The sequence below is a fragment of the Coprinopsis cinerea genome, assembly GCF_000182895.1.
Source record: "Coprinopsis cinerea okayama7#130 chromosome 3 map unlocalized cont3.3, whole genome shotgun sequence".
Classification (NCBI taxonomy): Eukaryota; Fungi; Basidiomycota; class Agaricomycetes; order Agaricales; family Psathyrellaceae; genus Coprinopsis; species Coprinopsis cinerea.
In genome coordinates, this window is record NW_003307542.1 from 2,221,034 (window position 1) to 2,234,378 (window position 13,345).

At 52.2% G+C, this 13,345-nt stretch overlaps 5 protein-coding genes across 5 annotated transcripts; 1 reads left to right on the forward strand and 4 right to left on the reverse strand.

Moving 5' to 3' along the window:
- Nucleotides 1-29: 29 nt before the first annotated feature.
- CC1G_14226 (CAP-Gly domain-containing protein) lies at nt 30-3,743 on the reverse strand (the record flags this gene model as incomplete). The annotated part of the gene is made up of 9 exons (XM_002911647.1): nt 30-353; nt 406-450; nt 502-669; nt 722-830; nt 880-1,064; nt 1,116-1,274; nt 1,325-1,789; nt 1,839-3,120; nt 3,181-3,743. 9 exons carry the CDS (start codon nt 3,741-3,743, stop codon nt 30-32), a joined length of 3,300 nt encoding a protein of 1,099 aa, XP_002911693.1.
- A 211-nt stretch (nt 3,744-3,954) lies between these two features.
- CC1G_14227 (40S ribosomal protein S18) lies at nt 3,955-4,667 on the reverse strand. The gene is made up of 4 exons (XM_002911648.1): nt 4,620-4,667; nt 4,431-4,564; nt 4,118-4,371; nt 3,955-4,064 (listed from the first exon to the last, which is right to left on the reverse strand). Exons 1-4 carry the CDS (start codon nt 4,656-4,658, stop codon nt 4,021-4,023), a joined length of 471 nt encoding a protein of 156 aa, XP_002911694.1. The 5' UTR covers nt 4,659-4,667; the 3' UTR covers nt 3,955-4,020.
- A 594-nt stretch (nt 4,668-5,261) lies between these two features.
- CC1G_11540 (tRNA synthetase class II) lies at nt 5,262-8,826 on the reverse strand (the record flags this gene model as incomplete). Its single annotated transcript, XM_001830480.2, has 11 exons — nt 5,262-5,484; nt 5,544-5,720; nt 5,773-5,979; nt 6,036-6,240; nt 6,294-6,978; nt 7,035-7,437; nt 7,489-7,999; nt 8,062-8,327; nt 8,378-8,460; nt 8,508-8,613; nt 8,665-8,826. 11 exons carry the CDS (start codon nt 8,824-8,826, stop codon nt 5,383-5,385), a joined length of 2,907 nt encoding a protein of 968 aa, XP_001830532.2. The 3' UTR covers nt 5,262-5,382.
- Nucleotides 8,827-9,028: 202 nt separating this feature from the next.
- CC1G_14228 (hypothetical protein) lies at nt 9,029-9,385 on the forward strand (the record flags this gene model as incomplete). Its single annotated transcript, XM_002911649.1, has 1 exon — nt 9,029-9,385. The coding sequence occupies one exon, from the start codon at nt 9,029-9,031 to the stop codon at nt 9,383-9,385; it is 357 nt and encodes a 118-aa protein (XP_002911695.1).
- Nucleotides 9,386-9,585: 200 nt separating this feature from the next.
- CC1G_11541 (endo-1,3(4)-Beta-Glucanase chain A) lies at nt 9,586-13,211 on the reverse strand (the record flags this gene model as incomplete). Its single annotated transcript, XM_001830481.2, has 9 exons — nt 9,586-11,068; nt 11,123-11,751; nt 11,799-11,852; nt 11,990-12,048; nt 12,094-12,154; nt 12,201-12,525; nt 12,579-12,660; nt 12,712-12,936; nt 13,001-13,211. 9 exons carry the CDS (start codon nt 13,209-13,211, stop codon nt 9,586-9,588), a joined length of 3,129 nt encoding a protein of 1,042 aa, XP_001830533.2.
- Between the last annotated feature and the right edge of the window lie 134 nt (nt 13,212-13,345).

The following is a 13,345-nucleotide window of genomic DNA, read 5'->3' on the forward strand; positions in this document are numbered from 1 at the left end:
TGAAAGTAGTGATGTCATGATGATGTAACTCAGAAGACGTCTTGTGAATATGGACATTCGCTTGCCGTGTGTCCTGGCGTCTCGCAATCGGCGCAAACAAGTTCAGACGATGTCGTGCTCGGCGTCGTTGGCATGTCGTCCTTGAGCAAGTCGCAGTTGAAGATATCGTGTCCAGGTCGCTCACAGATCTCGCACACCTGCGATCCACTGTTGCCCACAACCTCAGAGCTCGACACGCTGCTCGTACTCAATCGGTTGCTGGCATTGCTCGGTTCAACACTCCTCTTCTTTGCTCGAGAAATCTTTTCCTTGAGCCGTTCAATCTCTTGTTCCAGCTCGTCTTCGCGATAAATCTAAAAATAGCACATCAAAACCCAGATCATTCACGGAAACGGCACCACCGACCTTGGATTCCACGAGCGCCTCCAATTCACCAATCTCCTTGTTCAGCTGCAGAGATCGTCAGCGACATGTAGTACAACCAACGTGTGGTATACATACCTCATGGATAGTTCGCCCGTGATTCACCTCCAGATCCGAAAGTTTCTTCCTGAGCTGCTCAATCTCGAGCGCTTGCTGCTTCGTTCGTCGTTGCAACAATGACGTATCATCAGGCAAGTCGTCATTCTGAAGACTGTCATCCAGATTCTCCTCCAAGATTCGAACCTCCTATCAAACACCAGTCAGTCAGGCCGCCCGGTCCCAACTTCAATATACCCACCTGTCGCAATTGCTCCACTTCCGAGCGAAGGTGCTCGTTCTCAGATTCGAGCATATGGATCTTGCTGAGCGAAGCAGAGTTGTCCTTTTGAAGTTCCTGGATGATATGCCTAGAAACCCAGTTAATTTCGTTCTCAACACTGCACCAATGGGACACACTTGAGGCCAGTGACTTCCTCCTTGCTATCACTCTTGGAAGATGTTGGCGAGAGAGCTTTACTGGTATCCAACGAGCCGTTAACCACAGGCACGTCCCGCATCCGTTTCTTGAGCTCCTTGATATCTCGTTCCCGTTCCTCCAGGTCAAGTCGAGTAGCATTCAACTGAGCGGTAAGATCCAGGATCTGAAAGCCATGATCAGCAAAAAAGACCTCCCTTCACGCCAGCTGTCTTACCTCTGGAGATTCCCGAGCAGCCTTGAGCTCAGCCTTGAGCCTCTCGATTTCCTTGTCCTTCTGCTCACGTTCAACACCCATACGACGCGTGAACGCAGTAATCCGAGTCGAAAGATCCCCATCCATATCAGCACTTCCTTCCACCAGGCCATCCAAGTTCTAAAAATATGTCAGAGAATGGCCTGCACTGGCAACCGTTTGATACTCACAGCCAACTCGGATCGCAACATCTCAATCTCAGCCCTCGCATTCTCAAGCGCCAGTGTGCTCTCCCTCAAAGCTTCCTCAATCTCTTCAACCCTATTCCTCGCCTGCTGCTCTGCCCTAACAACCCTCTCGACCTCCTTCCTGCCCTCATTCAATTCCTTCTTCATGCTCTCCTCCTTCTCCTTCAACCGCTTCATTCTCTCCCTATGAGTCGCCTCCTCCTTCTCAGCATTGGCTCGATGATCCTCAATAATATCCTCCATCATAGATATCTTCTTCTGTAAGTGAATTACTTGTTCTCGTAAAGTTTCATTATCGATCTCAGCGGCCGTTTCGCCCATTCGGGGTGGTAGTTCCGGCTGGTCTTGCGAGGCCGCTTTCTCGAGCAGGGCATTCAGGCGAGTCTCGAGGTCATATCGGTGTCCCTCGATCTCGCTTAATCGTTCTTCATACAATGCAATCGTTTCCTGTGCACGTTTTAGCGCAACGCCACAATATCCATCGAAAGATACCCACCTGGCCAGCAATCCTGAGCTCGTCAATCTGTGTCCCAAGCTCCTTCCTTTCCTCCTCGAGCTCTGCCGTCACCTGAGCAAGCTTACTCTGCAACGCCTCAATCTCGGCCTCCTTCACTTGTAGATCCTCGTCCAGCTTAGACTGCGACGCTTGCTGATCATCGAACACCTTCTGCAATTGCTCCATATCCTTCACAACGTCCTGCATCTCCGCTTGAAGACTTGTGAACGCTTGCTGATCGTCCAACCTATCCGCTTTCTCCTTGTCCAGATCGAGTTGAAGGGCCTGGATAGTTGAGTTCAAGGATGCGACCTCTTGCTCTTGGCGACTTGTCAAACTCTTCGCCTGCTTCAACTCTTCTTCCAAATCAGTCACCCGACTGAGAGCTCCGTCCTTCTCCCCTCTGAGCTCTTCGAGCTCTCTCAACCTTTCTGCGTCGTCCGCCGCCGGTTCAGGTTGACTTGTCGGTGCCGAGGCAGCAGCTATCCTCAACCGTTCGTTCTCATACTCCAACGCTTCCAGCCGGGATTGCAGTCGCCCGATCAGCGAATTATCGTCCGACCTAACAGACGCAGACGAGCCAGGTCGAGAATCGGGTCGATCTCCAAAGAGCCTGAATTGAGAGATGCTTTCCGGTGCTTCATCATGGTGATTGGGGTGCGATTTGGAGAATGGTGATGCAGGAGGGGGCATGGATACTGAACTCGGTAGACGAGCGCGGGGTGTCGTTCCAGATGGCCGTCCTTTGCCAAAAGCTGCATTGAGTTTCGAGGCTGTCAATGCTTTTGGCGTCGTAAATGGTGACCCTGGCCCTCGAGTGGGGGAACTAACCACTCGTGCTGTCTTTGGTGAAGGACTTGATTTGGTCGAACGGGAGTTGGTAAGGTCTTTAGCCGTCATGTTCGCATACTTGGACGCCCTGGACCCCGCCGTAAGGCCTGGTGACTTTTTGGCAAGCGATTGTCGTGGCTTTGCAGATGGGGTGATGGCACTAGCGATTCTGCTGGTCGACATAGATGGCGTTATCCTGCCGCTTGTGTTGGCTGGTGTCATCCGTCCGTTGGCGAAGGAGGCCGATGGTGTTCGAGCTGAAAAGCCCGAGAAGGTCTGGGACGAAAATGAAGGAGTAATGCGCCCCGACATTGCAGGCGTCACACGGCCATTCCGTGTCGAAGCGACAGACGGGGGTCGTGGAACAGCTCCTGGTCCCACAGTGGGAGCGGACAGCTTTGCGATAGCGACAAAGACACCACAGCTGGGTGGGCATTCAAAATAGCGTTTCCTTGAAAGAAGAAAGCCATAAAGCCTTTCAGATCTGAAAGAAAGCTTTGAGAAGACTCACCCACTGACGCTTCCGTCGTTTTTGCCTTTGCCAGCGAACCCACCACCAAGCTCCACGCCAGCCCATTGACCCGGTTTGCCATCGATTTCACCCAGATAGCGGAGAACACCTTCGAATCCGAGTGATTCGATCCGTACGTTGTCGCCCACCTCGAACGTACGATTTTTCGAGTGGAGATCAGAGTGTCGACTGGGTGGTCGGCTTGGGGCTCGTGCTGATCCTGGAGTCTTTGCGCCAGCTCGTGTCGACTGGCTGAATGCAGAAACGGATGATGCTGACGATGGGGGACGACCTGCAGCGACGGAGCGTCGCCCTGACTGTGCTAGGGCTGTAGACTTTGGAGAGAGAGATGTGGAGGAGTGGTGTGTCGTTATGCGGTGCTGAGCTGGGTCATTGGCCTTTATAGCATCTGCAAAGGCCCTGGTCATATCCCTGTCGTCGATGTTGTTTATTCCGCCCTGATAAAGGCTCGATGCTGAACGCGACCTGCCCGGTGTTGGTATGCTGCTCGCGCGTCCGGGCTGGGGCATCGCGGATGGCCTGGGCTTGCCTGGGGTAGCCATGAGTGCAATTGAGAGTGCCCGGACTGAGTCGGACGATGACGAGAAGTAGTTTGACGCTGCGGGGGACGACGAGCACGCTGGACAACGTCCTCGCTCGCTGGCAACCAACTCCTTCACACAAGGTTACCTCAACAGTCCAAATTAGCGATTAGTCATGTGATCGTACTAAAATATGATTGAGTCTTTGGGGCTCTCTCAAGCGATATATTCCTCGAAAAAGAAAATGCGCTGCATGCAGTGTGTATTGGAATGAATAGAGACAGGCAAAATAGTACATCTAACCACGCTTCTTCGACACACCAACGGTCTTTCCGCGACGACCTGAGACAAATGAGCATCAAACAGCCAACCAACCTTGAGAATAAAACACTTACCGGTCGTCTTGGTGTGCTGACCACGGACACGGAGGCCCCAGAAGTGTCGGAGACCACGGTGGGCACGAATTTTCTTCAATCGCTCGAGATCATCACGGAGCTTCGAGTCGACACCGTTGGAGAGAATCTGGTAGTTCTTGCCGTCGACAATGTCCTTTTGTCTGTTCAGGAACCATGTAGGGATCTTGAATTGGGTGGGGTTTTGGATGATGGTAACGATGCGCTCCAGTTCGTCAGAGTTGAGTTCACCAGCACTAAATGACCAATTTTAAATGAGATCTTGGAGAGCGTTTTCTAACGGGCCAAAACCCACCGCTTGTTGAGGTCGACGTCGGCCTTTTTGCAGACCAAGTTGGCGTATCGGCGACCAACACCCTTGATCTCGGTCAATGCATACATGATTTTGCGTTTACCGTCAACATTGGTGTTGAGGAGACGGAGAATGTGCTGGGGAGACCGTCAGAAACCGATCCCTGTGTATCCTCTCCTAACGGCTTCATACCTGGAATTGCTGGTGGGCTTCCGGAACGACGAGAGACATGGTGAACGGCTAAAATGAGAGCAAATCAGCCCTCCAGATCGTCATCCAACCTACGCCGTGCCATCCAGCCTGCAGCAGCCCGCCAAAATCGACCATCCTCCTCAACAGCACGCAGGCTGCGCAGCTCGACGGCACTCGCAGCATATACTCACCAGACGGTGTCTTCTCGTGCTTGATGGGGGCCTTTGGACGTTGCGCGCTCGACGTTGGCGATAGCGACTTTTGCGTTGATTTCGCACGGGCCCTGTAGTGGGAAGGCGACGACGTCTGTATCTAACAAGGCCAAACATATTGGAGGGTCTCCTCATTGGTTACCGAAGGCGAAAGGATTCGAGCATAGTCAGAGAGATCGAAATTGTTCCCACATCGCCAACCTTCCTTCGGGCCTGGAGATGTGGAAGGCTTTGTGCACTCACAATGTTCTTTCAAAACCCCCGTCAAGCCTATTCTCAATGGCCGGATCGTTGGAAAGTCATCTGATAGTAGGAACCAACAAGCGATCACGAAATTTCACTTCTACGTGGATAAAGGGCAGGTTGCAGCATTTTTTGCTCCCAATTCCACTATAACAAATGAGTTTTCCAAGGATGTTAGGGATGCGTAGAGCCCGGCGAAAGCAAATTCTCCCATTATAAAAGCGACTAAAAAGCACGAAAACAGATGGACGCACAAAGCTCTATACCAATACACTCACGCCCCATGCAATCTAAGTACGTTGCGGATTTTACAAGTACTTCTCAACATGCTGCCTAGCAGCTGCGATGGCCTCCTGGAGTTTGCTGGCCTCCGACCCAACACCCTGCGCACTCTCCTCTTTTCCTCCAGCCTATGCGCCGATGCGTTAGCAAACACACATCGCAATACTCCTCAACTGGACAGGCTTACCTTGCCACCAATAAGGTCAGTGACCTTTGCAGCCCATTGTCGTGCATCAACACCCTGAGCCTTTAAATTTGGTGCAACGTAGTTGACATGGGGAACTTTGCCCTGCTCTGCATCATGGCTGAAAACGTAAATCGACTTTTCTGCCTTGCGGGCAGCGGTGGCGATACTTTGCAAGAGCTACAAATCAACCATCAGCTCCTTGTTCCGACGAGACTTCGTTCAAACTCACCTTGGCATTTCCCCCAGCCTCGACCAAAGCAATATACACTTGGGCGTTGGGGTTCTCGACAAAGTGCTTCTGGAAGTCCTCAAGAGCTTTCTTCCCAGCAGCAGCTTCCTTCTCTTTGACTGCCTTGTCAAACGCCTTGCGCATGGCATTCAACTTGTCCTTCAGTTCCGCCTTCTTGAGAACGGAAATATCGGCTTGACCGAGTTCCTGCAGGCGAATTCATTCTAGGGACAGGTGACACTAGGTCCAAGGTGAGTACATACCACAGTCAATGCCTTCAAAGCAGCATCCTTGGCCTTGCCGTCCAGAGCATCGGCTTGGTTAAGCTTTTCTTCAAGAGCCTGAGCGACACGAGTAACCTCGGCAGCTTCATGGCCAGTGACAGCAATGATACGCCTGATACCCTTGGCAATACCAGACTCTTCCGTGATGACGAAACCCTTGATATCACCAGTCTTTGCAACATGGCTGTTTCCGAACATCAATCGCGTTCCCAGGCCAAAAACAAAAGAACGACTCACGTTCCACCGCAGAACTCGATAGAAGTCTGTCTCCACTTGGGATTCTCGATATCCGCCGCAATCTCGTCCACGGAATACTCGAGCGTAACAACCCGGACAGGGTTAGGGTACGTCTCTCCAAATACCGCACGGAGTCCAGGGATCTTTTGGGCCAAGTTGAGGTCAAGGTCTTTGCCATACACCTTGACGTTCTTCTTTATCCAATCGATGCTCATAGACTCAATCTTGGTCAATTCGGGAAGTGTGATGCCAGCTTTATGCGAAAAGTCGAATCGGAGCTTGGTAGGAGCGACGAGGGAGCCTTTCTGGTCGACATGGTCGCCCAAAACCTCCCGTAATGCAAAGTTGAGAATGTGGGTCGCGGTGTGGTTGTTGCGAAGGGGCCATCGTCGGAGCTCGTCATACGAAGAGATGACCTCGCTGCCAACATCGAGCTGCCCATATTTGAGGTGACCAGTGTGCACGACGTAACCGTTGTAGACTTGGACGTTGGTGACTTCAAAGTCGGCAGCACCATCAATGACAATGTTTCCAGTGTCATATTCCTGACCACCGGATTCAGCGTAGAAGCTGGTCTTGTCCAAGATGACACCAAAGGTTGCGTCTTCGGGGATATCCTGGGTGGAAGTGAGGAACTTTTTGTCGTAGACAATGGCCTTGACAGTGGCAGTAATGTTACCAGTGCCTGTCGAAGAGCACGTTGAGATAGGATAAACCCGGGAGGAGAGCGATAGCACTGACCGAACTTGGCAGAATCATCGGTTTTAGGAACGCTGTCGTCTTTCTCGAGGATAGCCAGTTCATGGACGTCGAGCTTGACGATTTCAGCAGTGTCCTTCTTGGCGGTACCCTTGCTCGCCTCCTTGGACTTTCTTTGTGCCTCTTCGAACTCCGCATCATTGATACCCAAGCCCAACTCTTCAGCCATCAATCGGGTGAGATCAACGGGGAAACCGTAGGTATCGTAGAGTCGCCAGACATCAGCACCACTGAGCTCCTTTCTGCCCTCGGCTTTGGCTTTGGCGGCGTATTGGTCAAAGAGCTTTTCACCACGATCCAAGGTGCGGGAGAAGGATTCCTCCTCTTCGTCAAGGATTTCCTTGATATCATCCACCTTCTTGGTAATCTCGGGGAAAATGTCACCCTGAAAGGGGCGTGAGTTGATGGACGATAGGCGGTGTACATCTTAACTTACCATAGTCTCAACCACAACGGGCATAAGGGAAGAGAAGAAGGATCCGATAGGGACACCGAGCTTTTTGCGGGCGTACCGCGAACCTCGTCGAAGAACACGTCGCAGGACGTATCCTCGCCCGACGTTGTTGGGAACACCCCCGTCGCTGAGGGCAAAGGTCAAAGTTCGAACATGGTCTGCAACAACACGGTAGGCAGTGTCAATGCCATCCGCGTCATCAGCACCAAATCGACCCTCATATGGCCTAACACCCGACAACTCTTGGATTTTGGCAAAGATAGGCGTGAAAACGTCGGTGTCGTAGTTGGATCGCTTGTCTTGAATAACTGAAACGAGTCGCTCAAAGCCCATTCCTGTATCGACATGTTTGGCGGGGAGGGGCTTGAGGGTGCCATCAGGTTCGCGGTTGAACTGGATAAAGACATTGTTCCAGATCTCGAGAACGTCGGGGTCGTCCTGATTGACAAGGTGGGCAGCTTGGCGTCCACCAATTCGGTCGTAGTGGATTTCGCTGCAATTGAGTTAATACATGTTGCAATCGAGGTGGTGGCGTCTAAACTCGCCTGCAGGGACCGCAGGGACCGGTAGCGCCCATCTCTGCCACGTCGGTTAGCCAAATCCAACTCGGGAGGGTGACACCACGCACCCCAGAAGTTATCCTTTGCATTTCCAGGAAGGACACGGTCCTCAGGCAAATATTCGAGCCAGCACTCTTTGGCTTCCAAATCGGGTTCAAGACCGTTGGCGGGGTCTCCTTCAAAGTATGTGACGTAGAGTCGATCCGGGGAGAGGCCGTATACGCGAGTCAACAAATCCCAGGAGTACTTGATAGCTTCTTTCTAAACAAATCATCAGAACCAAAAGATCAGGACGAAAACGCAATGCTCACTTTGAAATAATCGCCAAAGGACCAGTTGCCCAACATCTCGAAAAAGGTGTGGTGGTAGGAATCCTTTCCAACGTCGTCGAGATCTTTGGATCGTGAATAACAGGCTTATCGTCGACGAATGGAGACATACCGTTGTGTTTTCCGCCAGCACGGATACACTTCTGGGAATTGAAGGCACGCTTGACCTTGGAAAGCTCAGAGTTGGGATCGACGGTGCCCAGGAATATTGATTTGTACTAGAGAAGCGTTTTTAGCTGATCTGAAGGGCCAGGAAGCTTATCACCCACCTGGTTCATGCCAGCATTGGCGAAGAGCAGAGTCGGGTCATCGAAAGGGATTGTCGGGGACGAACGAACAAAAGTGTGGTCCCTAGCCCTGAAGTACTCGAAGAATTCTTCTCGGACACGGCGGGATGTCCAGGGACCTGTGTACTGTGAATTTGAGGACATTGTTGCCAGCCAGCGACGACGACAGAACCAGGGCGATGATGAGCGTCTGTAAAAAAGCTGGGCTCTGTGCATCTGCCTTGGACTAAATGAAGAATCCGACTGACTCGAGAAAGTCACGACACCACTCAAAAGTCACGTGCCGGCAAAGATTCCCATTTCCACAAAGTCGGTCGGTGGACATTGCCTTTTGCAATTGAACCAAATGCCTCGTCTCCTCCAGTTCCTGGCTCGTTTGCCAAGGCTCGTCACCGACGTCGTCCCTCGCGCAGTTTCGTCGCGTCCGACCCAGCAATGGCCACTCTCGTCGCTGCGCTCGACGTTCCACAGACCGTCCTTGACGTCGTCTAGCTTCCTGCCACAGCCCGCATTTTCCCTCTCCCGGTCGCCAGTCCTCGGAGCTCTCATGCAAGCGCGCTCAGTCCAGAAGGGCGTCGAATACCAGCCTTCCCAACGTAAACGAAAGCGCAGACACGGCTTCCTCGCACGCAAGAAGACAGCGGCCGGTCGTCGCGTCCTTGCCAACAGACTCGCAAAGGGTCGTCGATACCTTTCTCACTAGTGGTCCGTCATCACCGTCTTCTGCCATGCAATTGGCGCTCAAATTTACTCAGAGAATCAACGACTTTCCAGGCACACTCGTAGTTGCCAGCAACATCGACATTTGCCACGTCGCTGCTCAACAAACTCTATATGGCAAAACCGTAATTAGAAAATGCTACATAATGTCGGGATATATCCTAAAATCCTAATGCGGCCCGTTCAGAATAGCGCGAGAGGCTGAACGTCCTGATATCCTTGCGGAGGGGAGAGAGGTGACGCGGGTGAGAATTCAAATCCTTGCTGAATGGAGCTGAGCAAAGCGGAGATGGGGGTCTTGGCTTCGTGGACATTCCACGAGATGCCGAGCTGAATGTTGGGATTCGGAGGTGTAATGGGGGCGTTCGGTGTAATGGGACTCTTGTCATCGGAAGCCCCTGGTGCTGGGATCTCGACTTCTTCCATGTCATGGTCATCGTCTTCCCCTTCAAGCGTGTCGTCGGCGGATTCTACAACAACAGCGGGCAAATGCTGAGGGACCTGTCCCGCTTCCTCTTCCTCCTCCTTTGCAATCACTACAATCAACTTTCGTTCGGCCTGCTCCTCTTCAACGATCTCCTCAGCCTTCTCTTGCTCTACCTTTTCCTCGACCACTGCGTCTTTGGCAACCACAACGGGAGCTTCCTTCGCATTCGACCTGGGTGCACCGTCACGTAGGACCGATCCCGCCTTTGTCTTGGTGACAGCGACCACCTTGCTCGAAGAGCCGGCTTTGGTTGCAGTCTTCGCAGCAAGGGGTGCAACAGCCTTTGAAGTCGCAGCAGCAGGTTTGCGAACAACGTTATCCTTCATTCTCGCCATCTGTGCCAAAGTTGGCTGGGTCAAACCCGGTCGTGCTTTGGCAGGGACCTTGGGGGGAGGCATCGAATTCGAAGAACTCGACGCCACAGCTTTGGTGGTCGGCCTCGTTGGTCGACTCGTCGGTTTCTCCGCTGCCTTTGTGACCGTTCTCGTGACTGTTCGACTGGTGGTTGTACTATTACTCGTACTGAACGTCGGCTTCTCCACACCCTTGGCAGGTATACGTCGGCCCTGCACTGAATTCGGTCGACTTGGCTGTTTATCACTCGATTGAGATTGAGAGAGGGACGGAGGAGGGAGAGGGACACGACGTGGGCCAGAAACGTTGAGGGTTGATCCCGATGCAACGGGGGGACGGGTTGTGAGCGAACGAGTGACACCAGTAGGCATTGTTCTTTGAGGTCGGATGGCAGCCTGGGAAGTAGGTTCTGCAGACGCTGGTCGTGCAATCACCCTCGACGGCCCTGCACTTCCAGATTGTGAGACCAATTTTTTCGGTTGTTCCGGCCTTGTCGGTTGAACTGGCTTTGTCGTTGGAACAGTGCGAGTGGCGGGCTGCGACGTGGTAGTGGATTTCTGGAGGCGATCCATGCGAGAGGCTGGCCGTGGTCTGGAGGGCTCCTTCGATGCTGCGGTGGCGACGCTACTCGTAGTAGCCATTGTATTGACGGAAGGATTCCGTGAATGCTTGCCAGCAGCCTTGGAGGACTCGATAGCCCTGTTGACATTGAGTGCCGACATCGATTTTACCCTCGTGAGACTAGCTCCTGGCTTGCTGGCAGCAGCAGGGGCGCTCTTGATGTCGAGATATTTTCTTATTGTCGGGGTCAGTGGAGCAGTGAATCTAGTAAATATACCCTAAGCATGCATTGGAACACATCCATAAGTGAGAACTCACCGATCGACACGGGAAGGTAATAGAATCTTATACGCTCCAAACAACTCTCGTCCGACTTTTCTCACATCTGCATTCGCATCCCTGGCTGCCTTGCGAATAATACTCTCAATATCCCCTGCTCTCGCTTCCTTCTCCAAGTCTGGTGGGTTGCAGCACTTGACGCACGCCAGCGCAGCTTCAGCGGCAACCAGTCGCACTGTGTTCGCCTTCTCCCCAAGCTGGCCGAGGAAATACGGAAGAACGCCCGCAACCTGCGTGCACTCCACGATCGACATGATGCACCCCTTCGTTCTGTTGACGATAACCTTATTCGTCCTCCCACACAGCACTAACAAGGCCGGGAGGAGAACAGGAATGAGAGGTTCGAACTTGACTTCGCAGGCGACTGCCACAGCATCCACCAAATCTAGCGCGGCCAAGCACAATCTCGTCCTCTCCGAGTTCATCGAGTTGATAATCGAGGTCTGAAATGTCTTGATTGTCTGGACGACATCACTGGGTTCGTCGAATTGGCGAGCGTCGCAAGACTGTTTGAGCGAGGTGAGAGCCTTGGCTACACGTTCCCAGGTATCTTCAGCGTCTGGGAGGGCTATATCGCTCTTCAGCTTGTCTGATAACTGTAGAAAGTCCTTTACCGCTGTCAGAAACGTCTACAACGTCGACTAAATAAGCTTACCATGGTAAAAGGATGAAGGACTCGGTTGAAGCTGTGCCAGGGATTCCAACTGAACTGACCAGAACATGAGGCAGCGTGCGAACATCATCAGTCATGTGACCGCGTCATATTCTTTCGGAGCTTTAAAGTAACAAATGTGCGATGCCAAGGAAATGCTCCTTGTCCCAAAGCTCTTTCAAAGGCGTATATACCCGCAAACTATTGATCTCCCAGAAAGCGTTCTCGAAAGCAGAAGGATTGTGGTCGACGTCTATAGCGAGATTAGTCTGGTTTGACGATGGGCAGGTTGTCTTACAGTCGTCGCACGCCATGGTTCCGCATCCAGAAGCGCCAAACGTACTCCCAGCCCAATCTCCCTGAAATTCGTGTCAGGTCGCGTTTTCCCAGAACGAAATAACTTACACAAAACGTAAGGTCGAAGATAATCTGGTGCTCGTCAAAGTGCTCGCTATAGGGGCACGTCTCGAACGTAAATGAAGCCTCAGGTAAGCCCCAATCGTCTCCAATCTCCATCAGCCCTGATCCGTACTTGACACACGCAGGAACCTTTTCGTCATGTCGAGACCAGAACCAGACGTTTATACCTTTACTCCAAGATCTTTGTATGATGAACCATCCACCATTTTGCTGATTGAATGCAGACCCATACGAGCTGGTCCTTGAGAAGGTCGTCCCGCATCCTTGATTTCCATTTGCTGCAGCGTCACAGTCGGTTGATGATGATGCACTAAACAATCACCGTTTAGTGCCGCACTGTAGACGGGACAAATGTCTACTCACCCTGCCTGTCTTCTTACAGCGGCCATAGTGCATCCTGCGCTCGTATGCAAAGTCGCCGCATTCTGGGCATTGCGATTGACACCTACTTACCTGTTGACATTTGCTAACCTCTCATCTGCACTCCAAGGCGTACCTTCGATGATATCTATTTCTCCTCCATTTGGCCACGGACCATTCCTACTCAGCGTCCACCACGCAGGCCAAGTCGCACATCCCTCCGGCATGTGTTCCAAATCTAACACCATTAACGACTCCGTATACGCATTCTTCGATTTTACCCGGATACTGTCCCTTCCACGACTAAATGGCGGAATCGTGCTCCAATGGTCCGCCCTCATCACGAATTTATCCTCCGTGGCTGACGTCCATTCAGAATAGGGTCGAGTCAACCCTCTTTTGGTTATATGACGGAGGCTACTCACCGTAAGACAGGTTATTCCGAAGGGCCGTCTGCAGATCAACATAATTGACACGTCCGTGAGTAGGGTCCTGAAACGTCTCCCAAGTCCACGAATCGAAGAATTCCGAACCAATAAAACTGTCCTTCAAGCGGTATCTCTCCGCCACAACTAAGGCGCCACGAAGAAACACCAAAAGTGAGAGCTGGCAGATGAGTATGGCTGGCAGAACCATGACGGAAAGGTTGTATGGAAGCGACCGGCTATCTCTTGTCTAACACTTTGGTTGCGTTCAGGTAGCGAAATTGTGAATACAACCAGCCGCCGAATCAGAGACTCGAGACTCAGTGACGCCTCCGAGTCGGAAGG